The sequence below is a fragment of the Lycium barbarum genome, chromosome 4, assembly GCF_019175385.1.
Source record: "Lycium barbarum isolate Lr01 chromosome 4, ASM1917538v2, whole genome shotgun sequence".
Classification (NCBI taxonomy): Eukaryota; Viridiplantae; Streptophyta; class Magnoliopsida; order Solanales; family Solanaceae; genus Lycium; species Lycium barbarum.
Genome location: NC_083340.1, coordinates 25,664,646 through 25,691,826, shown reverse-complemented (window position 1 = coordinate 25,691,826; position 27,181 = coordinate 25,664,646). Strand labels below are relative to the sequence as shown.

General features: G+C 35.8%; 3 protein-coding genes across 5 annotated transcripts; 1 reads left to right on the top strand and 2 right to left on the bottom strand.

The window, feature by feature from the left end:
* Positions 1 to 313: 313 nt before the first annotated feature.
* On the top strand, positions 314 to 7,786 carry LOC132635633 (probable tocopherol cyclase, chloroplastic). Its single transcript, XM_060352089.1, has 10 exons — positions 314 to 719; positions 1,361 to 1,605; positions 2,146 to 2,225; positions 3,065 to 3,141; positions 4,243 to 4,412; positions 5,605 to 5,702; positions 6,393 to 6,500; positions 6,716 to 6,832; positions 6,988 to 7,137; positions 7,427 to 7,786. Exons 1-10 carry the CDS (start codon positions 472 to 474, stop codon positions 7,601 to 7,603), a joined length of 1,470 nt encoding a protein of 489 aa, XP_060208072.1. The 5' UTR covers positions 314 to 471; the 3' UTR covers positions 7,604 to 7,786.
* A 714-nt stretch (positions 7,787 to 8,500) lies between these two features.
* Positions 8,501 to 16,148, bottom strand: LOC132635632 (uncharacterized). Of its 2 annotated transcripts, none has more exons than XM_060352087.1 (7): positions 15,799 to 16,148; positions 14,800 to 15,004; positions 13,354 to 13,555; positions 12,936 to 13,129; positions 12,244 to 12,397; positions 11,585 to 11,749; positions 8,501 to 9,197 (listed from the first exon to the last, which is right to left on the bottom strand). In XM_060352087.1, the coding sequence occupies exons 1-7, from the start codon at positions 15,950 to 15,952 to the stop codon at positions 8,739 to 8,741; spliced, it is 1,533 nt and encodes a 510-aa protein (XP_060208070.1). In that variant the 5' UTR covers positions 15,953 to 16,148; the 3' UTR covers positions 8,501 to 8,738. The 2 variants fall into 2 exon arrangements, with proteins under 2 accessions (XP_060208070.1, XP_060208071.1); XM_060352088.1 differs by lacking the exon at positions 15,799 to 16,148 and adding an exon at positions 15,363 to 15,542.
* Positions 16,149 to 20,162: 4,014 nt separating this feature from the next.
* Positions 20,163 to 26,539, bottom strand: LOC132635631 (probable plastid-lipid-associated protein 10, chloroplastic). Of its 2 annotated transcripts, none has more exons than XM_060352085.1 (10): positions 26,387 to 26,539; positions 26,248 to 26,310; positions 24,872 to 25,002; positions 24,640 to 24,753; positions 24,437 to 24,571; positions 23,887 to 23,982; positions 21,639 to 21,719; positions 21,010 to 21,096; positions 20,603 to 20,658; positions 20,163 to 20,520 (listed from the first exon to the last, which is right to left on the bottom strand). In XM_060352085.1, exons 2-10 carry the CDS (start codon positions 26,255 to 26,257, stop codon positions 20,403 to 20,405), a joined length of 828 nt encoding a protein of 275 aa, XP_060208068.1. In that variant the 5' UTR covers positions 26,258 to 26,310; positions 26,387 to 26,539; the 3' UTR covers positions 20,163 to 20,402. The 2 variants fall into 2 exon arrangements, with proteins under 2 accessions (XP_060208068.1, XP_060208069.1); XM_060352086.1 differs by having other exon boundaries at positions 24,872 to 24,999; positions 26,387 to 26,538.
* Positions 26,540 to 27,181: the final 642 nt, after the last annotated feature.

Sequence of the window (27,181 nt, the reverse complement as noted above, 5' to 3'; positions counted from 1 at the left end):
TTTAAAAAAATTAATTTTTATTAAAATATAAAAACTATTTTTACTGTTTTCACTCGCTATTTTTTTTTTTTTGCCACGTCAGCTTAAAAAGGTGCAAAATACAAAAAAAAATAAGGCCGGGGGTAATAGATCGCCCACAAAAATTGGACGCGTCATAATTAATCCAAGTATACGTCGGGGGTTTATGTATTTTCCCAATTACTATTTATATCGTAATTTTAATATAAACAAATTCGTGTTGGTACCAGTAATTTGCAGGGCAGAGGTTTCTCACATTTCGCGTGGCTGGTAGCAAACTATACGTTAGGATTCGGTTTAGTGAAATTAAAATGGACAAGTCACTTCATAAAACACCAGCAAATAATTACTTCTAACTGACACTTCACCTCTTATATTTAGCGAAAAATGCACCTCAGGACTCTAAAATAACAACTCCAACCCCACTAACCCGGTTGATTAAACCTCTCAACTATGGAGAGTTTTTCCACCATTACTCAAAATCTTGGGTTTTCTAGGACAAGTTCAATTGCAAATGGGGAACTTTTTTATGTTTCCAAGTTCAAGAATTTCAGTAGTTCGTTCAAGTGTCAAAAATCAAGAAATGCATTATGTGTAGTGAAAGCAGCAGATTCATCTGTCGAAAACACAAATAAGGAGGGTATTAAACCAGTTTACTCTTCCACCCCTTCTAATCGTCCTCTTAGAACTCCTCATAGCGGGTTAGTTAACTATTAATCTCCATGCCCCTTTTCATGATTTAGTCGAATGGAATTGTAATATAACACTAATGTTTTAAAAAAAGATTTGATTTTTTAAGCACCCATCAAATTTGTATGTTTAATTTTAATTGAAACGTGAGAGAGAAGTTGCTTCGTGTGACTAGAGGTCACGGGGGTTCGAGCCGTGGTAAGCCTCTCACAGAGATGCAGGATAAGGCTGCTTAGAATAGAACCCTTGTGGTCCCGTCATTCGCGGGACCTCGGACATAGTGGGTGCTCGGTGTACCGGGCTGCTTTTTTTAATAACAGTAAAAAACGCACCTGAACTGTCACTTTTTTACGAGTTTCACACCCCAACTATCAGTTGTTCCTTTTTCCTACCCGAACTATTACCATATATGTGTTAAAGACACACCTACTTGAATAGTTCAAGTAGGAAAAGGTAACACCTGATAGTTGGCCTAATCAGCGGTGAGTAAAATACATAGATGGTGATAGTTCAGGTAGGAAAAGGGAACACCTGATAGTTAGGGTATGAAATTCGCGAAAAAGTTATAGTTCAGGTGTGTTTTTGATATCTAAAATGCAATATAAGCTGGATGGATCCATTTGTGATAACTTACTTTATTTTGATGCCTTAGGTACCATTTTGATGGAAGTGCCCGAAAATTCTTTGAAGGTTGGTTCTTTAAGGTATCAATTCCAGAATGCAGACAGAGTTTCTGCTTTATGTATTCTGTAGAGAGTCCTTCATTTACCAAGAAATTGAGCAGTTTTGAGGAGCTGCAATATGGACCTCGGTTTACGGGTGTGGGAGCTCAAATTCTTGGTGCAGATGACAAGTATATTTGTCAATATAGTGAAGAGTCTTCAAATTTTTGGGGAAGTATGTTTTTAACTTTTTCTATATGATTCTTGTTATTTTGAGCTAGTAATGTCTGTCTTTGTTACTCGGATTAAAGCACCTCTATTAAAGTGGATGATCGAGCTCTTCTCATGCTTAGTAGCCGTTCTATAAATGAAAGCTATTTGTGTCTTTTACCTTTCATCTTTTTTAGCAGAACAAGGTTTTGTCTTCCTTTTTGAATTGCTTTTAAAGTTATTGAGAGCAGTGTCATTTTAAATAAGTCATTTTAGGAGTTTTCTCTTTGTGACCGCCTCTCGAGTGTTGCTAATACCATGGTGATGCAAACTCTAATGCCTTTATTTACTCATGAATGCTCTCACTGGCTCTCTTCTAGTCAATCTTTCTAAGAAGAGGATTACTTTCAACATAGCATACATTGTTTCTGTTAGTTTTTTATATCAACCAAGATCATATATTGTAAAAATAAGACTAGTATTGTTTCCCCCAGTGTAGCATGTTATTCTGTTCATTTTATAAATTTTCCCATTGCACTAACACATACCAATATCTCATGATCAGGTAGGCATGAACTGATGCTTGGAAACACCTTCATTGCCCAAAATAGTGCTAAGCCTCCAAATAAGGAAGTTCCTCCTCAGGTATCTACATTTCATCCGTCCTCTCTTAAACTTTGTCTTTTTTTCTTAAGTAATATATTTTCAAAGATTTTTTTTTTTTTTGGGAAAAGAAATCAGGACATTACAGTTTGGAAATTGATACTGCATCTTCCTGAGTTTACTTAAAGAATCACACGATTAGACTAACCATTGAGTAATTTATTCAGCTAAACACTAAAGATGTTGTACTTTTATATAATTGGAGAGGTGTTTGTAGGAGTTACTTGAAGCTACCCTCCGCAGTTCTATTTAACTTGAGTTAACTATGACAATAGGTTTCTCCTTAAAAAACGTAAAGAGATGGCTGTGATAATTAGCTATAGAATAGTCTTCAATATCTAGGAACCTTCAGAACGACCAAGTATAATGTTACTAATTGCCATCTAAGTGGTGAAAGCGAGGAATTGAGTTTTCTTTATACTTTGAAGAATAGGTTATGCGGATCCATGTTGGATGTGAAAAGAAAAAAAAAAAGAAGCAAAACACTGGACTTACATACCTAATCTCTTCTTGTAGTCTCACTATAATAATTCGGCTAGCTGCAATTTTTTTTTTCTCTGTATGACTAAATGAATAAAAACTTGAGGTACTCTTTTCAAGCGTAACTTGTACAATAAACTATCCGAACAAGTAACAGTGCGTCAAACTCGCAATGACGCACAAAGTGTTAACTTCAGCATGAAATATCCAGAATAATCATTTGGTTTTTCATTCACTGGTGACATTTCCTGTAAGAACAAATATGGACATTAAGTATTTCTTAATTCTATCACATCCCCAGTATGCGCTAAGATTGACCAGTTGTCTTTCTAATGGCTTAGGAGTTTAATCGCCGCGTCTCCGAGGGCTTTCAAGTTACCCCAGTTTGGCATCAAGGATCTATTCGCGATGACGGGAGGTGCTTATCTCTTTTAGAACTTCTTGTGTTGTTTTCAAAATGCATATTCTCTTGAAGCAGAGTGTAGCAGAAATTACGTTCAGCAGCAGTTTTTGCTTTAAATTGTTGTGATGCTCTTTGAGTATTAAGTATTTCTGCACCCCATCCTTGGCTACTTAAATCTATATGATGTAAAGAATTTGATATACTCTTTCTCCTTTTAGTTACCCTCGCTCGAGAAGTGGGAAAGTAAATGGTGCTGGATTTAACAGTCTTAGGATTTTGTATTCAACATTTAGTCACAAGCATATCAAGGCTATAACAGCTATACTGTCCTTATTAAAAAAAAAAAAAAAACTAATAATAACAGCTATACTGCTGCACAAAGTAAGGATCTTACTGTACATCTGTGAGGACCAGAATTGAGTTCTCATTATAGTCATCACTAGTTAACTATAAGAATGGAATTTACCTCACCTTTGGAGTTCGAGGGACCAATAATTGTATCTTATAACTGCGTCTTAGTCAGTTCTCTGTTTAGAGAAAAAGACCCGAAAGGTGAAAAAACTTATGACTGTCTGTTGAAGTAAAACTTGAAAGTGAGTCTCTTACATGATTTCATCATCTCCAGGTAGAAGCAGAAAGAAACGGTAACAAAATGCATAATCCCTGTCCCCATCCCTCGTGGTTCTTCTCTTTTGGTGCATGTTGTTGGAGAGAGTTCTATAATTGACTTGGTACATAGTGTTTGGGGAACGTTTTGCAGCTCTATTTAATTGTACGCTACCATGCTATTAGCTAGAGTTGTTTCGCCTGAACAATTGCTATTGTCTCTCTTTTCAAGCAAATTTCTCCTTTTAAGCATCGTCGAGTTTTCTAAACCTTGTGGATCTCCTTACCTATCCTTTAAAGAACAGTATATGGTCCTAGGTTTCTCCCACATTCGATGCTATCAGCCAGTTCATGAATAATATTTGGTCCTTGTAATCAGGGTAGATTGAGCCTAAGAAACTTTATGCTCGAAGTTTGGGAAGAAAGCAATTATATTTGTATTTATTTTCCTATACGGTCATCATGTGAGTAACGTAGGTGCTGATCAAATTACATGACTTGACTTGACAGGACAGATTATACTGGAATTGTGAAAACTGCTAGCTGGGAGTATAGCACACGGCCCATTTATGGATGGGGTGATGTTAACTCAAAGCAGAAGTCCACAGCAGGATGGCCTGCTGCTTTTCCTGTATTTGAGCCACATTGGCAAGTATGCATGGCAGCTGGACTTTCAACAGGTAATATCTGATTCTTTTCCCAGCTTTTCAGTTAGGGTTTGGCTTATCGAACATTTTTTCTCTTCTCACATTTCATTCATGGAGTTCTTTGTTGTATGAGTTGGAAGCTGTACATTAATCTAAATTCAGAGTTTTTTCAGTCAGATCTCTTGCCCAGTTTGGACTTTTATGATAATATACGCCATTTTACACCCTCCTTTAAGTCCCTAGTTTTCAATTTTACCATGTCAACAAGATTAATACCATGCTTGGATCTTTATGATCTTCTGATCCGGATTGTGGTCTCGACAACCATGTGGGGGTCCTGGGGGATATGCAATAATGTAATCAGATTGGTCATTTGACCATTTACAGTGATAGATAAGCCTAATAGGTGTTTCTTAGTTATAGTAATATCTTTGTAGTTTGCGATACAAGGGATGATTGTTAACTATCCATGTTCAACAACAAATTATTTCTATGTTGCTCAGACTCTGCAAAATGAAGACGGCTGTTTCGGATCCTTCAAAAATAGTATTCCCTCTGTCCCACTTTATATGACACACTTTCCTTTTTAGTCAGTCCAAAAAAGAATGACACATTTCCTTAGTTGGCAACAATTTTTTTTTTTTTTTTTATGACATGGGAACCCGCAGCCGCTACCTTTTGGGTGCGCACAGGGTAAACGCAGCTCCTGTGCAATAGCTCGCAACAATTTAAATTTAAACTTTACCTTTTACGCTTAACGAGATGATTTATAACCACACAAATATCTTTGGCTTGTTTTAGACCACAAGATTCAAAAGTCTTCCTTTATTTCTTAAACTCCATGCCCAGTCAAACTACATCACATAAATTAAGACGGTGGGAGTACATTTTTGGAGGATCTGACACGGGTACTGCAGTTTTTTTGGAGAGTTCGAACAACATAGCTTTCTTTTGAAATGCATCTAAAGTTTTGCATCTAGGGGCAGCTTGAGACCCTAAGAGAGTCACAGAACTATAGGATTAGTACTTGGAATGTATAGAAAATAGAAAAGATTGGTATTTTGGACTATGCCTTAGAAAACCAGATTTATATTTCATGTTCTTTAGGAATAGAGTTAAAATGCAAATGTTTATCAGCACAAAAGTTGAGTGGAATGTTTTATGTGTTTTTATAAATATAAAAAGGAATAAAAGGGAGCACCTAATCACGAATTTCTTCTGCCAGGCTGGATAGAGTGGGATGGTCAGCGGTTTGAGTTTCAAAATGCCCCTTCTTACTCCGAAAAGAACTGGGGTGGTGCCTTCCCAAGAAAATGGTTTTGGGTACTTCCTGCCTATTTGGCGTCTCACTTTGCAGATTTTTTTTTTCCAATTAATTGCAGCTTCTTGTTTTTTTCCAACTTTGTCGTAGGATTGTCAACCATTATGTACCTCTTGTCTAATATTCTTTCTTTTGGATCACTAGTTTAGGGATCTGATATTTGCCGTTCAGGCTATACTCTCCATGAGATTTCTGAGAGGTAAACTGCTGAAAAATGGATGAACTAATGAACTACTCCCTCCGTTTCAATTTATGTGAACCCATTTCCTTGTTAGTCCGTGCCAAAAAGAATGACCTCTTTCTATATTTGGAAATAATTTACCTTTATTCAATGATTTATAGCCACACAAAATATATATGACTCATTTTACACCATAAGTTTAAAAGTCTTCTCTACTATCTTAAACTCTATGCCCAGTCAAATGAGTTCACATAAATTAAAACGGAGGGAGTATTTGTTATTCAAATAGCCAATGTGGCGACTTAGATCTCCTATGTTCTTCAGAAACTCTGGAAGGGAAAAGAAAAAGAATGGTAGGTGGGCTGAATAGACTAATATGTTGGTGAAAGTAAGAAAAGAAAAGAATCAGTAGTTCGTCAAACTGGTCATATATGACACGTTTTAGTGGTGCAAATACAATGAGTCGTTATGTTCCTTTCTCTAAATTTGCACCCGATCTCTTTTATTACAGGTCCAGTGCAGTGTCTTTGAAGGTGCAATTGGAGATGTTGCTTTGACTACTGCTGGTGGATTAAGGCGACTTCCAGGATTGAGTGAGACTTTTGAAAGTGCTGCCTTGGTACTTACCTCTAGCTTGATTTTCTACAATTTGCAGTTTTCCCCCCTTCTTTCTGCATTGGTTACCGGTTATCCTAAACTTGATTTGAGTAATGCATTCAGACGACGAAAGAGATAGCATTTCATATTCTATCTCGAAACGTCTACTTTGCTAGTTTTGCTTTACTATGTTATTTCACTATCTTTACTAATCCTTATTCTTAACAAATCTTGCAGATAGGAATTCACTATGGTGGTATTTTCTATGAATTTGTTCCATGGAATGCTAGAGTGAGTTGGGAAATTACTCCCTGGGGTAAATGGCATATATTTGCTGAGAGTGAGACACATATGGTAAGCTAGCATATTGGATTGCCTTTACCACATGAAAATTAATGCCCTAATCAAGTCCCAAAAGACCTGAATTTCGTTGATTAGCTTGGAAGCTGATTTAGGCATGTTTCTGGTCGATTCAGTAGATATCTAATTTGGATATTTAACTTGAACAGGTAGAACTGGAAGCAACAACCGAAGATCCTGGTACCACATTGCGGGCTCCTACAGAAGAGCTGGGTCTCGCTCCTGCATGTAGAGACACTTGTTACGGTGACCTAAGACTGCAGTTGTGGGAACGGAAGAGTAACGGGAGTAAAGGAAAGGTACATGTTTTTTGGGGCATACTTATCAATTTTGGAAGTTAAAGTAGAGATGTGTGAACTTATATGACAAGGTAGTGCAAGAATGTCACACTTGGAATTTGAACCTGGAGATGTAGGGACTTTCTAGGGGTCGTTTGGTTTTAGAGATAAGAAAACTTGATCTCTGTATAAAACTCCATATTACACGACGCATTGTATAAACTAATACTGGAATTTATGGTACTGCCTATTTCATACTTCTTTTGCGATAATCCTTCTTTTAGTTCATTGATATTGTTGATGTTTGTAGGTTATTTTGGATGTTACAAGCAATATGGCAGGTCTAGAAGTTGGGGGAGGGCCATGGTTCAACACATGGAAGGCAAAAGCGCAGATGCCAGAAATTGTTACTCGAGCTATCAACGTTCCTGTGGATTTGGATAGCATATTCAGCTTGACTCCATTTCTCAAACCTCCTGGTCTGTGAGCAAGGCAAAGGGAGGAATTTCTTTTGGGCAAAATCTGCTGTAGAATCAAAATCATTATTCTTGATTACATTTTGTAAATAGCATCATTTTGCCTTTTGAGTTTTGACTTCTCCAAGTTGCACCTAACGCTATTTTGTGTAATGTTATTGTCAGTAGCAGAATAAAGCATGTTCTTTTCTTTCTTTCCTTTTTTTTTTTTTTTGGAGCAGATATTTGTTTTGATAATTCCAGAGAAGGAACCTAATAAGTTTGAAGAAAGGGACTGTTTTAATTGCGGGAACAGAATTTGTAATTGAGAGAATTTTATTTAAATTAGGTCTAATTAGTATTTTAAAAAGTTACAGGAAGTCCTCTACATTATTCTAACCATAGAGGTGCACGCCTCCTGATTTTGAAATTATAGCAACTTATGGTTCTTTTCACGTAATTCTCCTATAACCGGAGTTTAACTTTGTTAGTTACATCTAGCTATGATTAAATGGAAAATAAAAATACTTAATAAGGACAGAGCTTCGGTGGAAATATTGAATTTAACATGGAATAATGGAAAACTCTGTTGTTTATATTATGTCAAACTCTATGCATATTTGTTTTTTTTTTTTTCACGTGATACAAATTGATAAGTTGAATGATCAATTTTCCTTTTCTAGACGAATTTCTTTCTATCTTTTGTTCCCCCATAGAATTTTATTTCATTTCCTTATGCACAAGGGACACAAATGTGATTGCATATTTCATCTAACAAAATCAAGAGGAAAAATTTACGGCAGTGCGTATGTCCTCAATTGAACAATTCAGAGAGAGCAAATCTGTAATTGACATCTCATTTTGTGTGCATTTTAAGATTAAAATTTGATTTTTTTATGGCAGACAAATTTGATAAGTTGAGTACTGCATTACATAACCAAATTTATTAAATTTATTGGATGAACAAATTGTCAAAGGTATTGTGCAAGAAATGTCCACTGAAAGGAATAGCAAGGACCTAAACTCTAAAGTAGCTGAATTCTATTACTTTGACCAAGAAAACAAAAGAAAAAGAGAAGTAAAAGCTTCAAGACCTTCAATTACTCTCTTATGCCTTTGGGTTCAGAGAAGCACTGTGGACCTGATTCTTTTTCTTTTTCTTTTTCATCAGCTTGAACAAGCATGACCTTCCTCCAATGGTTCAACTGGCACAGTATATGGCGAAGTCCAGTCAGCATCGAAGATTTCTTGAAGTTGTGAAACAATGGCAGGTTGATATGTCCCAAAGCTAACACCTGCTGTGGTATAGAAGTAGTCCCACACCAGGTTGCTGGTGCTTATGTGTGCGCGCACATCACTAACTGCATATTTACCATGATTAACCCGTGTAAAGCCAGGATACTTGTTACCGGTGGCAGTACCATTATGTGCTGCAGGTCCAGTGGAATTGTATCCTGGAACAACGTAATACTTGATCTCAACTTTACCAGAACAGTGGTTGTACTTTGAAGAAGAGCATAGGGTGTTGGAGTAAAGCAGGGACTTTAGATACTGATCTGTGTTTTTTATAAAATGAGCCCACTTTGCGACCAGTATTTGAACCTTTGCGCTCTTGGAGAAGACAACCTGCATTTAGGAATTACTAGAAGATTTAACTTATAAATAATTTCAGACGCATGATGCGGGTAAACTTTAATCTTTGAAAGGATCTCAAGGTTGCTCCAATCAAGGACAAACGAATGCTGTCCTGAAATATAGCGACATTATAAACCAGGGGATTGGTTTAGTTACCATTTCAAAAAAAAAAAACCAGGGGATTGGTTCTGCTTATACTTGGGGTCATCATGGCTTTCAGCATTCAGTAAGGGTCCCTCTCTCTATACACACATTCATATAATAACCTAGAATCCCTAAGGGCTAGTGATGCACGGTTCGAAGCTCGGTGGATAATGAGCTCGCCCCACTACCCTTCTCTACTTACCATGCTTTTAATGTTTATCTGCTGCAGGGTCCGAACCCCTCTAACCCACACATCACACGTTGCACTCTTACCACTAGACCAAAGGCCTAGGAACTTCAATAAGAGTATAATCTTTCATAAAAGAATAAAATAGTGATATATATAATAACCTCTACCAGCTTTGTAGATTGAATGGGGGCTACCAGCTGTTTTTTTCCTATTGAAACCATCTGACTGACAGTCATATAGGAAGCAAGAAAACTAGCTATTCTCCAGCTCATACCCAGTTTCTTCCATGTCCGACCACCAAGGGACATAACCACTACCTAGTTGAGTAAGCTGCAATTTTAGTGATTCTCTATGTATTCTTATCCGTATCTGCCCTCCTAAACTATTCATTTTAAGTGACTTCATTTTGAAGTAATTTGTCTTTTGCAAATGCCCTCTTCTTTTACTCATTAAACACTCCTTAAGCATTAACAAGAATCCTTACATATTCTCAGAAGTCAAAAGCATATAAAAAAGACATACTATTGCAAGCAACAGTCACTGAGAAATGTGAGCAAATTGCCATTAGACTCAATCACATAATGAACTTTTACATGGTTTATCATAATATTTGATTTCAAACCTGGCAATATATTTACCAGCATACTTTGACCTGATATTGCACCACAAATATTTTGTAAAATGAAACAGAAAAGGAGATATTATGAACTAACTAGCAGATTTGTGCAGTACGAAAAGGAAATAAGAAGTTAATAAGAAGCAACTATACTTGAGAAATTCATGATTGCTCTAAGAGGTAAGGCGGTCCTGGATTGTAGGATTTCTTTATTACCATCTATCATCTTAACTTTCCAGGTATTCCTTTTATTCATCCAAACTTAGGTGAAAGGCGTCCAATTTCAATATGTATATGTGTGTATATATATATATATATATATAGAGAGAGAGAGAGAGAAGAAACATGTGGTATGAACTGAAATAGCTATAATGATTGCCGCCTAATGGCATCCCAGCAATAATTCAGGACATAGCTGGAACTAGAGAAATGCGAGGAACTGGATTTGAAGTAAAGGCATACTTGGTTTATCCATCCCCTCCTAAATAAGTTCGTATATAACCTCTTGCCTAGTAGTAGGGTCCATCTTTTGCTAAGAATTGATTGGATATACTTAGTTTTTCTCTTTTGGCAGAATACTTTTTTTATTCAGCTTAGCAATCTATGATTTGTTAAGTGTCCTCCTCCACACCTTGGGGTTCTGCACAAAGTTGTTGAAACCCAAGCACAGCAACTAATTTCAGTTATCCTGGTTCCTGATTTGAGTTGGTTGATAGATGGAGTGATCATCAAGGTCTTACTACACATGTACTTAAAAACAATTTTTTTTTCTGTTCTACCAATAAACACATCATTATAAGAAATTTCAAGTAGGTAACGGGATAGTTTTGGCATCACATTCAGTTTTAAACTAAATGAGCAGAGCTTCATCAGATGAGCAGAACATAGAGTTCACAGAAAGAGGATACTCCATTTTATTTAATTCAGAAAGCAGACATTAGAGGAGTAACTAGCTGCTGTACTTCTCAGTAAATATTGCTTTTAGCTTTCAAGGGAAAAAATGTACATCGTACTGATCAGCTATCAGGAAATACCTAATTCTAAAGCTTCACTTAAGCCATTTAAAAATTACAGAGGAAACATGCGGTCCAGTAGACCATGGAAACAATACAAGAACTTCAATCAGAAGTCAAACCAGATAATCCTCCGTTCCAATTTATGTAACATAGTTTGAATCAACACGGAGTTTAAGAAAACTTTTGAAACTTGTGGCCTGAAATATGCCATACCATTTGTGTGGTTATAAAAGTTTCTCACCGAGGGTAAAATGGGAAGTGTAAGGTTAATATTTTCCAAATTTAGAAGTATGTAATTCTTTTTGGAGCAGACTAAAATGGAAAGTGGGTAGCATAAACTGAAGCGGAGGAAGTATATGTCTATAGGCCGGAAAACGAAGAATAACATGCAAAAGATAGAAGCACAAGTTACCTCTGAAATAGCTGAAGAAAGTGATGGCCAATAAACTGTTTGTTTTGCGTATCCTGACTGACCAAGCCAATCCATGGTGTTGATTCTGACTGTCCCTCCTTTAGCTACTGATTTAATTGTGTCCACCCAAGCCTGTTCATCTGTTTGGTACTTACCAAACAAGAGCTGCAATCCAGGGACTGCATAAGTATGATGTATACAAAGGGAGATGATTGTAATCGTTAATTCTTTTCAGCAGTTAAGGCACATTTAGTAGTTGAGGATATCTAGATTAAGTGGGAGAAGTTAGATTTTATTTAACAGTGTCCTGCTATGAAAGCGTGCAAAATAAGAACTGTTTATATGATATCTAGACGAAAAAGGATGGTATTAACTTCTGCTTCAGTCTAATGAAATTAGTGTATCCACATTTCCAGGAATTCCAAGAAAATGTAATTTTCTCGTTCACTTGGATCACTCATTTCGGCAGAGTTCACTGCATGAATAACGGGTTATATAAGCATGACGGGATGTATATACTCAGTGACTTCCCACAGTGTAATTAAGAAAAAAAATATGAAAAGGAAAAAATAAAAAGCAGCCCCCAAGAGATAAATGTCATATGAGAACTGATGAAAATGAAGACTAGTTGCTAGTAAAAGGTTGCAATGACCACATACCTCAGGAGGAGCAAATGAGAGATAGCTGGGTTGAGGATCGGAAAATGAATCATTGACTCCAGGTGTCTCTATGGAAATGTGAGACATGTACGGGTCTGACAATACAGGGTAGCCAGGGACGTGAGCAACTTCCATGTATTTGGGAAGTGGTGATCTGTCAAGACACAACATAATACCCTATAAATAAAAGTAATGCTTGGAGCAAGAAGTTTTTCTATCACTTCATTTTCTTAGTAAGGAAATTTGATCACGTCAATGTCAATCCTGAGCTTATTTGGCAGACTTGAATACACAATGTTTCAAGTGCAATCTATTTCTGTTCAGAATACATCAGGAAAGAGGGGTTTCAGCAGACAGGTAGGGGAGAAACTATAGCAAGGCATTTAGCAGTTCCTCAATTGAAATTTTCGCAGACACCTCTTAGTTTGTCTTTGGGTTCTAATTTCAGAATTTGGTTGGCTGTCTGTACTTCCATTGCGTAAAGGCATAAATTTCAACCTGTAGAAGTATTAAAACCCAACAGCGTCGACTTTTGTACAGGTATATGACTTCTGTTTTTTAATTTCCCTTTGTTACTTCTTTATGCAATTATTTGTGCAAGAGAATATAAATTCCCCACGCTTATAAAGCTGCCGCAAGATGGGAAAAACCAGTTACTTAAAAGAGTGTCTGCATCTTTATTTAATACGTACCTGCACCTTTCTTTATGATTTATAAAATGGGACCAACATGGAACCTTGCGTTTAATCTGCCACTGCTGATCCCAAACTGATCTTGTGTAAGCTGAAACATCAAGGTGCGCAAGTTTCCAGAGGTTGTTATAGTAGATTTCAATCTTTTTTGCTATTTCTGAGCAACCAGTGAGATATATCCCCACTTCCTTTACCTGAATACGGTGGAGAACGGCTAGTTCCATAAACCAAGAAGCAGGAAACAACAAACATGAATGCAATGTACCGGAATTCAATTATGGCATATGCTCTCAACATAGGAGGGGGGAGATATAATGTTCCAGAAGCAAAAGCTCTTCCCTTTGCTGTTGGAAAATATGCTTAAAGGTCGGTAGCACTTGGAGAAAATTATGCTTATTAATCTGGATCAAAGTTATACCTGAGTAAGTGATTTCCAATCATTGTTTGCAGACCCAATATAAACATCTCTACTGTCTGAGATCCAAACTTTAGCATGAACTACACCTGATCCCCACCAGTCGCTTAGAAGCAAGGTAACATTCTTCACATTTGGTCTCCCTGATGCTAAGTTGGAGGGTTCTTCCGTGTAATCGGGATAAACTCCGGAATGCTGTAAAAGTCTGAACTATGATTAGTTCCAAGGGAACCGGAGAAATCAGCATATGCACATACAAGCCAAACAAACACCTCATGTTTTCCTTTGGTGTCTGAAGCATGCACAAAAGATGTTACAGCATATAAATTGGTAAAGAACATAAATATTTCTATTTTTAGGTTCAACTGCGAGTACTGGAGCTAGAATTTAACCTTGACATTCATGTAAAGCCAAATAAGAGCTTCTTTAGCAAAAATCTACAGCTGAAGCTTCATATCCAGCTTTCCCCTTTACAACTTTTGATTTTTTTATAATCGAGAAATCCTGATGGCCAATTGGCACACGGTTCACAACTCGGTGGATAATGGAAACACCCCCCCGCCCCCTCTCCTCGAATCTTCTCTACTTAAAAACCAGGCTTTGTTTGCAGCAGGGCAGAACTCATGACGTGCACCTAACCACACATCACAAGCTGTGTCTTACCACTAGACCAAAGCCCTGGGGGGCCCTTTACAATTTTTGATATTACAAATTAGAAACTGATAAAGTGATTATTGATTACCCATATTTTAATCACTGTGAGGATATGTAAAAGGTCAAGAAGATGCTCTTGCAACCCAATGTTGGCTACTTGACTTGTAAAGGAAAACACTAAAAGATTCTAGACAATTACTCTGATTGGACAGAAGTAGAACATTTATTCATTCATTAGACATACAAAATTGATTCAGATAACCTGCTTCCAAGCCCAAAATGGAAAAACATATCTGATAGCCGTTTATGAAGCAGGATCTTTAGGATCCAGCAGTTACAGCAAGTTGTAACTCAGGGAAAGGTAGTACACAAAAAAATGTTAAGTATATAATAGTGTTTTACATCCAAGTACCTAACCTTCACTCAGCATGAAAGTTACATATTCTAAGGCACCAATTGAATTTAAATTGCTCCACAGATGGGCATCAGTTTAACCAAAGTCTAGTAATGGATTACTTAGATGAAAGTGACGGGAACGCTTTTGCCATCCTCTCGTTATTAAAATAAATTACTTTTGTTATCTTCTGAGTGTTTCTCCTCTTTTTGGTTCTTTCGTTTTGTTTTGCATCATTTTTTTGGGAGCCAGATTTGGCGCAAAATGGGTGCAGTATATAGCCCTTTTGTCATGTTTATGAAAGTAATGCAAATGTATGTGTTTAAATATTGCAGCAAGAAGCAGATATTCGATAGCAGTTCACCTTGTTGTTTAGGCTTTAGCTATACCTACACATTTACCTAATAGGAAGTTTGCGATCTGCAGCATTTTCTAATGCCTTGTAGACTTTCAACCCTTCGTTAGCACCAAATCTCTGCAACTCCTCTTCTGAGTATCCATAATCCCCTGAACGAGGATCCGAGGGATGTGCTACTAATTGCCAATATTGTGCAATTATGTCCAAACTCTTTGAAGAGTTTCCAGCCAGCCATTGAAGAACATCCGCTGAAAAAGTCATCAACAAGAAATCAGGAAAAAAAAAATACAAAGCAAGAAGGAACACAATAAACAAGCTTATATCTGACTTTATGAGCTCTAATTTCAGGCTTTGAGGCAATGACCTAGGTACACAAATTCTCTCGGTATACAAGGTCTAGACAAACTATGAGGTCTCCAAGGTCAACAAATTCATGAAAACTCAAGATTAAGACTTTCCAGCACCACAGAAATGGGAATTAACTTTGACATTGGTAGCAGATTTGAACAAAAGACACGTGCTCATTTTGTCACACTCGGACAAAAAATGAATATATGAAGTCATATATCTAGTTATCCAATACATATTAAGGCCTAGGCACTTTACTTCTAAGCAAGCAGCCATATTTTCCTTCTCTCTTTTCATTTGGCATCACCTACAGTCTGCTAATATAGTAAATTACCATTCCAGTATGTTTCAATTTTAAACAATAAACATCTAATATCAGATTTAAAATCCAAAACATCTAGTAATAATCTTGTGAAAAGCTCCCATTTTAGAAATCTGGACATTTAATTTGGGAACAGAGGAAATAGTTAGTCACTATCAAGAATTAACTTGTCCTTGAATGTGGTGCGTATTTGAATAGCTTGACTGTGTATGACTTAACTATGGTGCTATTTTAACTGCTTTACTGGTGATAAATGAAATAGTTAGTCACCAAAAAAAAAAAAAAAAATTAACTAAGAAACAAGGAAAATCCATAAATTAATTATGGGGACATGATTTTTCTCATCCTTTTATTTTGGGTAAGTGAAGTTACCAGTGGAAAGAACACCAGGAACACGAGCAAGTTTGGGCATGTCAGTGGGAATAGATTGAACCAACCATACTTTGCATTTCGATGACTCATGACCTGTTGTAATAATTGTTGTTGTTGTAAGAAAAAAGAAGAGAAAAGTGATGATGCTTCTCATTTTTCCTTTCCTTAATCTTTTCTATGTATTATTAAACAATTATATATAAGGCTCCAACTTTTCAAATCCCGATGTTGGTTGACCCTTAGCTTGTCTTATAACTTTGCGCTAAAATTATTGTCCCACCCGGCTGTCGGCAGGTTAACTCCGTACTGAAGATTCAATTCACAAAGCTGAGTTTTTAGTTAAAATTGTGCATTCTCGAGTGCGGTTTATTTTGATCCTTCAAATAACTTTAAGCATTTTTAGGATCCGTTTGGCCACAAGAATTATTCATTTTTTTCTGATTATTTTTTTTATTTTTTTCAAAAATTAGTATTTGATCATGAAAATTCCAAATACAACTTAAAGTTATATTTGGAATTTGAAAAACAAGAAAAACTTGTTCACTTTTTTCACAACCAAAAACAAGTATATTTCAACAAAACAAAAAATGTTATTTGCAAAAATTATGGCCAAATACAAATCCAACTCCAACTCCAAAATTTCAAAAAAAAAAAAAAAAAAGTGAAAAAGTTTTTGATTTCTATGGCCAAAGGTCTACTTAATCCCTTAATAGAAAACTACTACAAACCAAACTCGGTAGGTTTTTTATTTTCTCGATATTGAAACAAAAAAAATCGACCGAGCTCAATCGATTTTATTTTAAAAATAATTGGGATCAACCCAACTGCATGGGTCGGTTCGAAAGTCGGTCGGATTTTATTTCAGTCAGTTTTATTTTGCTTATAGTTAGTCACTTTAGTTTTTAAGTCCATTATATTAGTTGAATCAGAGGCACTCCACTTTAGAGAACTTACCAGACTAAAAATGCTTAAGGTTAAGGTTATATTTGAAGGACTAAAATAAACCTACCCTCCTAAATAAGGAATAATTTTAACTAAAAACTCTCACAAATCTACTCCCCCACCCCATTTTATGTAAAAGTATTATTATTTGGGGAGTCAAAACTGTTCAAAGCTTTTAAATATGTAAATTTTATTTTAAAATATTTAAAAAATCTATACTCAAATTGATAGCCAAAATTATGTGTTTTGAACTTCATATTCCCGACCGCTTCATACAAATTGAATCCAAGGAGCAATTTTATGTTGTGGTGAGTATTTGGTTAGACTGACCGTCTTACTACGTCTTTACGAAATCTATTCTTCAATTAGTGATTTGACCTCTTGACTACTGCTCTTGTATCCTCTGGTTTTGTTTAAAGCTACGTGGATTAGTTTTTACTAGTTTCTGGACACATGCGTTGCACATGTATTCCATGTTAATCAGTATAAATATTTTAAATTGGTATAACTAATATCATCCGATTGTCTTTTGATTAAAATTACTATAATTTTTTCTTATTCGTAACGTGTATATATATATATATATCATCCAAACTACCATGTTAGGAGAACCAAGACCAAAGATATTAATATGAGTAGCGAAGAAAAAGGCCGCACAAAAGCAACATAGAAAGCAACACGAAGAAGACATCTGAAAAAATCTTAAAGATCGTATATATATGTACCAGAAGAATCACAAAGATATACTATCGTACCATACAAGAAAAGCACTCATGAATAATGGTGAGGAAAAACTCTTCGAAGTATCTCATGAGACAATTCTATGGTTTTGCTCTTCTCTGAGAAACCAAGGACCACCTGGTTCATCATCAATGACTCGCCTAGATCCAATATTATAAGACTCGAGGATTAGCAATTACTCATCCACTTGATTGACTAATTAATTAGATTAAGTTTTCTAAATTATCTTTCTATGTTGACATCATTTGTTGTTACATCATGATGAGCCCTTCACTAGAAAAAATTTCTATTAGATGCATCAAACTTTACAATCTCATCTCATGCTATAATGTTATGTTGATATTTTCATCTTCTTTAAGCCTAATCCGCGAAATGGTAAAAAAAAAAAAAAAGTGGTACAAAGTTCTCAATAGAGGAGTAAGGGCTCTAAACATAGATTTCTTATCACTCTATGATGGCCCCAATTAGCTCCACATGCTTTTAGTTGTCGGAACATCCATTCTGTAGGAATTTGAGATCTAAAAACTTTTATATTGTAAAAACGCCTTTCAATTTACTTATCTGCTCTTTCTTCATTTGCAACTTTTCATTTTCTTCTTCCTGAACGTTCACAGCACCAATACTGAGCTGAGAAGCATGATCGTCATTTAAGAATGAGCTCTTTTCATGGTTTTGGTGTAAAAGGAACCAAAGTTTCAAAGTTGAACCACATTTTCAACATACCAACAAAACCAAAAACAAAAAGGCAAAAACCCAAAATCTTGGATTATTAAGCAAAAGTTTGAGATAGTGAATTTGATATCTGAGATTGTACTGCTGCTATGTAACATTGCTGCTTCTTCTTGTTGGTCTTTGATATTGCCATTTGCAAGATGGCCCTTTACTTCAAGAAGCACGAAAACACTATAAAGAAGTTTCTTTCATGTGAATTCTTGGTTTATTTAGAACAAGAGTTTCTTACAAAGTTTTGTGAGAAAAATGGAAGAAAATAAGGGTGGAAAGGACAGCGGAATATGAAATACCATGATCATTTGATCTTCCATTTACTTGAATGTATTTTCTCATTAATTTATTGAATATGCTGAAGGAATGCGTTTCCTCATTAATAGAGGTATTCCATTAGACACTTTCTGGTAGTGATTACTATTATTTATTATGCACAATTTTCTTACGTTTCTATACCATTATTCAGATGAATGTGGGATATACTAAATCATTGAATGCAATTTAACTCAAATTTTTCACCTTTTAAGAGTTACGATCATGGATGAAGTATTTGGAAAAGGAAACGGCCCTTAGTCATTATTAATATGACTGAACAATATTTAGTATAAATGTTTTTGTATAATATTAAATTAAATATTACTATTTAATATACAATCAGATGTTTCATTAATTATATTTTTATTTAGTGCAAGGGCAAAATTGTAATCTAACTTTGAAGATAAGAGCTTCTCACTTTTAGTATAATATGATTCATAGTAAGATAGTTCTGGTCTTTGGCATGTGTTGATGATTTGCTCATTATTGGAGATGATGATGTCTTGATTCAGGAAATTAAAAATAGCTTTAATGCAATTTCAAAGTTAAGGGTTTGCGAGAATTTTAAGTATTTTCTAGGCATAAAATTTGACAGAGGTAGTGAAGGGATTTTGATGCATGAAAGGTTGCTCTTGAGCTTATTTCTGATGTGGGGAAGCTCAATCAAAAGCGAACAATTTTAGAATTCGATGCACGTGTTGGTACTAGAGATGATTTCCCACTGGCTGATCTTGGAGAGTACCAAATACTAATTACAGATTGTAATACTTAACTGTTACTATACCCCACATGCTTTTATTGCGCAATGTTGAGTTATGCACTCTCCAAAGATGTCACGTATGAAAATTGCAACAAAACTAGTGAGGTATCTCAAACAGGCTTTGGGCCTTGGGATTCTTATGTCAACTGGCAGATCTTCCAACTTACAGTACTATATTTTGTGATGCTGATTGGGCCTCTCACATGATATTTTGTTAACCATGGTAATCCTTTGATTTCCTGAAAATCCAAAAGCAGTTTACCATCACTAGAAGCTTTGCAAAGGCAGGGTATAGAAGCTTAGCTACCATTGTGGTTGCGATTGTTGGTTTGTTTAAGGAGTTAGATAATGTTGCAATCCTGCTTCCTATTCCGATGCATTGTGACAACAAATCAACCATTCAAATTGATGTAAAGATTTCTTTTTCGATTCATCCCTGGCCTCATTCAAGAATTGTTTTTGATCGAATCCCTGTACATCTTCATGCTCCCTGGGTGCAGGAAAAAAGGTGAGCTAGGCACCTCCTCCAAGATATCATGGCACAGGTCACTGTCCTGAAATATTGTGTTCCGTGAACATACAGACTTATTGACATTGATTGTCACTTTATCCGAACGAAGATGCAACAATATTTGGTCCACATTCTGCATTTGGCTTCCCCTGAGCAGCAAGTTGACATCTTGACTAGGGCCTCACTAGAGTTCAACACTGCTATTTGTTGTCCAAGCTAGAAATGCAAAACCTCTTCATATCTCCTAGCTTTGGGTGGGTGGGGGTCTAAAGGAGTTAAATGTATGCAGAGCTATCCCATAACCATCATAGTTAGTAAACTCAAGCATAGTTAGCTAAGTGGTTAGAAGTTAGTCAGACTAGTTAACAGTTGTAAATTGAAATAGCTAGCTGATTTAGTTAGTTAAAAATGGAGTAGCCGGATGCATATATACTTATAAATACTCTCATTGTATAATCAAGTGAAACATTACAGAATATTCCATTTATGCAAATTGCTCTTTACAATTTCTTTCTTCTCCTCTTTGTTCTTCATCTCTGTTATTCGTATATGTGATAATCCACAAATGCATGATGAGATTGGTGAAACTATTTGTTTTTGAACTGGCTGTTAGCAAGCAAGAGCTTGAGCTCTAGTGAATATAAATACCCCACCGCCTCCAACAGCGCGGCCTAAAAGCATATTCTTATCCAGATAAGAAAGGTAATAGAGGCCCCCCACAGACTGCCTGCACATGACCCTTCTTCACATGAATATAATGGACCACTAGTAAGAAAATCAATTGTGATTATGGTTACATCACGTTATACCTCTCTGGACTGGTCACTGGAACTTGAGCTTTGAAAGTCCGAATAAACTGCAGTATCTGCAACCAAGAAAATCATTTGGCAATATTTCCGCAGCTTTAGACAGCCATATAATGCTGATAGCAATCCATCAGGTCATATATTTTCATGAACTAGAGATATGTAGTCTTCCTGTCGCAAAAGCTTGCTCTATGTGCAATTATTGCCTTTAATGATGTACATATATAATTTAGGAAGAATAAACTTGTTTTGATCTACTAGATCAAGAACTAGGTCTCTTTTGTTTTATCGCTCTAACTGTGCCTGGACCCGCTCTACATCAGGGAGGAGGCACTCAAGTTGATTCTAATTTCTATGCACCTATTGAGTAAATAGATGGAAAATTAAAGAATACACCATGGCACAAGTACCTGTAAACTTAAAAATGACCTGGGCAGGAATGCTGGAGCTATTACAGCTTGCAGATCGTCACTGATGTTAATATTTTGAAGACTTATCTGCACATAAAATGTTGCATGCATAATACTAAAGAAAATATTGAAAGTAGGTACCGGGCTTCCAACAATGAGAACATCAATATTCAAGTTATCAGTAGTAATGTCTGTAATCAAGCATGACTTCCTATTTTATTTGTTATCAGTAGGTGACGTCTGTAACCAAGCTCCTACAGACGTCACCTACTGATTTTTAAAATCAGAAAGAGGCAAATAATACTTGCAAAGAAACAGGAAAGAGTTCAATATTCATCATCCATGTAGAATTTTCAAAAAGAAAATTTATTTTTCCAATCTGAAAGCATCAGAAACTAATAGGGAGAACCAAGCACAATACAGGACAGATATGCAACAAAGCCGCTAATGTCTATTAGCTAGACATGGCCTGCAAAGTATGGACTCCCGAAACACTACTTCAGAAGGACATGACATGGACTTCTAGTCTAGCACCAGAACCAATAGATAGTAAATTTTAAGAAGGATGAGGACATATCCATAAAAATCCAAGAAAAATATTATACTTGATTAGTGATCGGAAAAATTACCTCCTCAAACTTGAGGTAGATGTTACGAGCAGAAACACAAGAAAATTTGGCAGAAACTATCAGTGTAGCACCTTCATTCTCCTGGAGGATATAAGCAGATCACTGTCAAATCATATGAATTAAACATGTCTTCTCCTTTTCCTTCTTAGTATCATAGTATGTAATCTAACCTTTCCTCTCTCTCTGTTACTTCTTTTCAACCTCTCATTCTTCTAGTGTATATGAAAGCTCATAAGTTGAACAGTTTTACAAATTATCACAATGATAAAACGATAAGCAAGAAGGGAAAATACATGACATTATTCCAGAATGGGCCAAGACATTGTATATATTGAGTATCATTAAGCTACCTGTACATCCCAGGAGAGTAACATAGGCAATGGCATTCACATGTATTCGTTTGGAGGATTTCTTACAAACTTTGGTATCAACCAGAACTTTGATTGTTTTAAAGGTTAGAAATGCGATACTTTGAAGCTTAATTCAGGTATGATTTCAATACTTCAGAAGTGAAAGTACTGATAGGAAATCAAAGGCACTCTTCTCTTCTATGAGATACAATTGTCCATGCAGATTGGATTTCGTGAAATCCTAAAGTTGCAGTTGATAAATAAGATGACTAGTTAGAAAATAAGCAGAACAGAAGAGAAAAAGAGGGGGATAAGGTTATGCTTTACACATGCACTAGTTTTCTACTTTTCTATGGATACATGCAGAGGAAGAAACCACACTCAACAAGCAGCGGAGGTCATTTCTAAGCTAAGTGGACTGGTAATATACAGGAGTAGAGATAGAAGATACTTGGCATCCAAATCTTATTGGATTCTAAGAACGTCAGGCACATGCTTTCCTTCCAGTTTACTAAAGGCGTGGACTGATTCTGGACTTATCAGCCAACTAGAAATGTTCTATTATGTATGCAAAATATATCTGCATATTGAGGGCCATTGAATTTTGGTACTGCTACAGCTGCCAAGAGGACATCAAAGAGTATCCCCAAAAGGTTAAACTTAGACATTACCTACTAAGTGTAAGCTAAAATAGTGGTTGAGGAGCTGAAGTAAATCCTTGTAAACCAAAGTTCGAATTCTAGCAGAGGCAACGCTAGGTGAATTTTTCCTATTTGCCCAATCCTTGCCAGGAAGAATTAACCAACTTGTTCTAGTAAGAGATAGTAGATATCTGGTGGATTAGTAGATGCGCGCAAACTAACCCAGCTATGTGTGTGTCTGTACAAACTAAAAATATATTATAAATCGAAATGCTTACACAAATTAATTGAAAAATGAATAAATTTTTCGCTTTCCTTTTGAAGTATTTCTTCTTCAAGAATCCATGAGCATGTAACTACTTTCCATCTAAATTTTTATTCAGAAACTTCAAAGAACTAAGAAAGCAGCATCCATTTCATCGTGGAAGTTTTGCGGAAAAACTACGAAAACCATTCATATGGCTTGTGATCTGTGGACTAATAGTGCCCTACACTCTAACCTTCTTGTTGGCTATTGAAGTAGCAAATATCAACTTTAAATTTCACACTTAGAATCAGCAATTTGGAAGATGCCATGTTCTGACATTCCTTAAGACTGTTTAGAATCTACAAAGCTCCACCTTCTCCTCGTTGAAATAAATGGGAAGCAGCTAAGTAGATGAGCCTTCTGGCACTTTAAGTCATCCCATCGTACTATTGTTTTCAAATATCCTTCCAATCTTCCAGGCTTCAGCGAGGACCGCATAGCTAGTTGTTTTACGCTCATAGAGTAGAGGTTTATAATAATTAATGATGTTGTCAGATGCTGCAAAGAGAATTTCTCATAAAAAAAAAAATGCTACAACAAGAAGCAAAATGCATAACTCCGAACTCGTGCATCAGGCTTTTGCAGGTATAACTATCCTGAAGGACCTGAACAATTACAGTAGAACCACCTCTTAAGCCTCTCTAATGAACATCCTTATAGGGTATCAAGAAAAGGGAGGGTGTAAGGAGTAGCGAAGAGCTGGACAAATTAGCACAGGGGCTGAGTAAATATTGAGTTAAGATCAGTTTTACTATACTGAAGTTTCCATTTGAAAAGCTATGTCAAAAGTGTCTATCTATTAACAATATATGTCAATCAATTATGCCTCAATCCCACACAAACTAGGATTATATCTATTTATAATCCTAAAGTAAAAATAGCTTAAGAGAAAGCAATTAAAAAAGATTACACCAGCAAGCAAGTAATGGGGTAGGAAGGCATTGTTGCACCTCTAATAAGCGTGGAACACTCCATTTGATGACATTGCGTACCAACCCTCCACCGGATTCATTCTGGCACTCAAATTTCTGGAAAATTTGACCCACCTGTACATAGCTCAGAAAGATTGGTTCAGCTGAGTATGCATGTAACTAGTCAATGAAATTATAGGAGTTCATAAATCTCGCATGAACTGCAGTTTGAGGAAATTTAGACTTGTCATTGAAAAGAAAATAGAGCATTTGTCTCTTTGTTTCTTGTTCATTTTGTTATTGTATTAGATGGTAGTGGCACAGATGTATGGTAAAAAAAAAAAAAAAAAAAAAAATACTAAGCATAATTGATTTTAAAGATGCATGAATAGAGATAGTCAAAAGAGGTTTGAGGAAATAAAGCTGCTTTTTTCTTATCGACGCACATAAGATCTTTGCATTGAAAAGATAGACCAAATTACTGGTTATAAAGTTTGTTTGCAATACGTGGTCACCTTACACGTATTTGTTAGTTAACTTACTACTGCATTGGAAGTTGATTATTTATTTAGCATACACCAAAATGAACCTGAAGGAACGGAAGCCTAGCAGCAGACTCAAAAAGAACAACCACATCTGGTGCAGATGTATACTGCAACCGCCATGTTCCGTCCAACTTACTCAAGTCAATTTCCTTGCCAGCATCGAAACCTTCAACCACTACCTGATCATATCTCAATTAGTCAATACACTAGGCTAAGTGGAACTCCATTTTAAGCACAAGTAGCAGACCATAGCCTCCTCAATGGTGGATCGTTGATCAGCAGTTGTCACTAGGCCTCGTTGAGTATCTTGGATGATATTAAGCAGTTCGTATTTTCGGCTTTCCAGATCTTTCTCAGCATCCTGAGCAAGTCCAAATTGAATGTAAGAAGCAGTGCTGTGAACAACCCAAGGCAGTATCTTAAAACAGTTTCCGTTTTAAAAAATAAAGAATATAGAACAGTAGTTGTTCAACACGTACTCTTGCCACAGTCAGAGAGGTAGATGACATGGAGGTAGCCAAACAAGTAACTCTTCCATGGTTGTGTACTCCTCTTATGGTGTTTGAAAAGGAGACAATCGGTCTCACGCATGGGGCAGAACTGATACCTGCTGGCACGTAGGAATAGTAGCATTTAGATCCATATCACTTATTGTGCTGAATAAACCTACAATATTACAAGGGAAAGGCTTATATGTGCAGGGGGATGATGCCTAAATCACCAATTGGAATTTGTTTAGGGAGATTCTTTTATGTAATCAATTGTTGTCTATCTTTATAGTAATCGAGACCATGCTACTGTCAATCACCAACCAGTGAGTTCACAAAACTGCTTCACATCCCACTAAAATTAGTCTGTTTCTACCAAGAATCATTTACAAAAGGAGTATAGGCTTTTATGTCTATTGTTTAGTCCCACAAACATTGCTAAACGAATAAACACATTAAGGTCCAATTATATCGAAATGATTTGCAAATGTGATTGCGCCCTCCCAAGAATCAAACTTGTGCGGAAAGTTCACTCCAAAGAGCTTTTTCAACAAGCATTTCAGAATCACCTTTAAATTGTTTGGACTGAACTTCTTTGAGTTTCTCAGAATTCACCACCAGTTTATAGTAGTGGAAAAAAAGTGAATTCATCTAGAAGCATAAAAAATTATATACATTGAGCTTTTATAATAAAGGCAACCACGACAAACTATTGATCTCAGACAAAACAACAAGAACATAAATCCATTTTTTGTGCTTTAACTCATTTAGGGGTCGTTTGTAGGGTGTATTAGATAGAATGATGCTGGTACTAAAATTTAGTACAATGTTTGGTTGCAATTCTAAGTCTGGTACAATTAATACCAATATTACTTATACACCCTATTAAATAACCATGGCATTAACAATACCAGTTCCTATTCTAATACACTTATTCAGTACTATTTAGAATTATGCAATGCATGTTATTTAATACAACAAATCAAACAATGGATAAAAAATAATGCCGGCGTGACTAATCCCAACATTACTAATACACCATATTCAGTACTATTCTTATACAGCCTACCAAATGACCCCTTAGGTGTTAATATACAATAGCATTTCTGACATTATGGTCAGATATGACATGACAGGTAGAAGTACATTAAATATTTTACAATTTTCATTAAAAGCATTTGACACTGCCTTTTTTTGCTTCTTCTGAGCAAGGGATAAGGACATTTCCACACTGAAATTTTATCAGAGCTACTACTGTACTTCAACAGAGAATCTAGATACATATACTTGAATCTTGAAAATGGAAGAGAGCAATAAGCAAGTTTGTAATAAAGTATACCAAATAATGAAAAGAAAATTAAAGTTACCTGAAATCATTGGGTAGCTATTAAAATCTCAAATGAGGCATGAAGGCTCAAAGTAGAATCAAACTGAGCAAGCTACAGTGTCAGCATAGCAACAAACAAAATTAATGGAAAAGAAAATCTCACAAAAGAAAATACGTACCAAGAAAGCTGTAATGATATTTTTCTCAGAATGCTTAATTAATTTAGAACTAAAATAGAGACAACGAAGAGGCTGGAAATACTGAAATATGCTGGCCTCATCTAAAATGTGCAATTATAATTATGCCCCTCCATATTTGTGTCTAGTGACTTGGTAGGTATCTTTTTCTATTCCATACTTCCTACCTCCCCGTTTAATACTAATATTTCAATTAATTTGAGAAATAGTGCCTTAGTGACAGGGGTATTAATGATACGGTTCAACTGATTCTTTTTAAAGGAATTATACTACACTATTTTTTGATTGAACTTTTCCAAACGATCTCAATCATTTTGATTTCTCTTTAGAGTATAGTTCGGTACAGTTTCAATTAATATTTTAAAAATATTATCAAAGAGTCGCATTGTTATTAGAATGTTCGATTTGTGATAGAAAATAATGACATTGCTTTAATATAATATAAAAGAAAATATAATTTTCATGACCACATGAAGCTAATATAGCTCTAAACTACTCATGACAATGAGAAACTGATACAAAATTGACCATACTCTTTTACGGCTTATAATGTCACAACTAGAGAAAGATCATGAGAATCTTATTGTAGAAAATACATCCCACATTATTTAAAATATAGACAAAAGATGGTGCTCTATAAGATGTGACAAATTTCAAAGAAGCCAGACCACTAAACTCAAAATAGATCTTTATATGTTGAGCATCTTACTGTCATGTGTTCATTAATAATTTACTAAAGTTCTTGCATAGATATATTTATACGGCCATACTGACCCG

Coding starts and splice junctions, on each gene's coding strand:
- LOC132635632 (XM_060352087.1), bottom strand. CDS start 15,952: ATGAGAAGCATCATCACTTTTCTCTTCTTTTTTCTTACAACAACAACA. Junction 13,556..14,799: donor GATCGCAAACTTCCTATTAG/GTAAATGTGTAG, acceptor ATCATAGTTCAG/ACTTTTACAGCATTCCGGAG. Junction 12,398..12,935: donor AATCATAAAGAAAGGTGCAG/GTACGTATTAAA, acceptor GTGTCTTGACAG/ATCACCACTTCCCAAATACA.
- LOC132635631 (XM_060352085.1), bottom strand. Junction 21,097..21,638: donor TCTACCTCAAGTTTGAGGAG/GTAATTTTTCCG, acceptor TTTTATGTGCAG/ATAAGTCTTCAAAATATTAA. Junction 20,521..20,602: donor CCAGTGACCAGTCCAGAGAG/GTATAACGTGAT, acceptor GGTCATGTGCAG/GCAGTCTGTGGGGGGCCTCT.
- LOC132635633 (XM_060352089.1), top strand. CDS start 472: ATGGAGAGTTTTTCCACCATTACTCAAAATCTTGGGTTTTCTAGGACA. Junction 720..1,360: donor CTTAGAACTCCTCATAGCGG/GTTAGTTAACTA, acceptor TTGATGCCTTAG/GTACCATTTTGATGGAAGTG. Junction 5,703..6,392: donor TCCCAAGAAAATGGTTTTGG/GTACTTCCTGCC, acceptor CTTTTATTACAG/GTCCAGTGCAGTGTCTTTGA.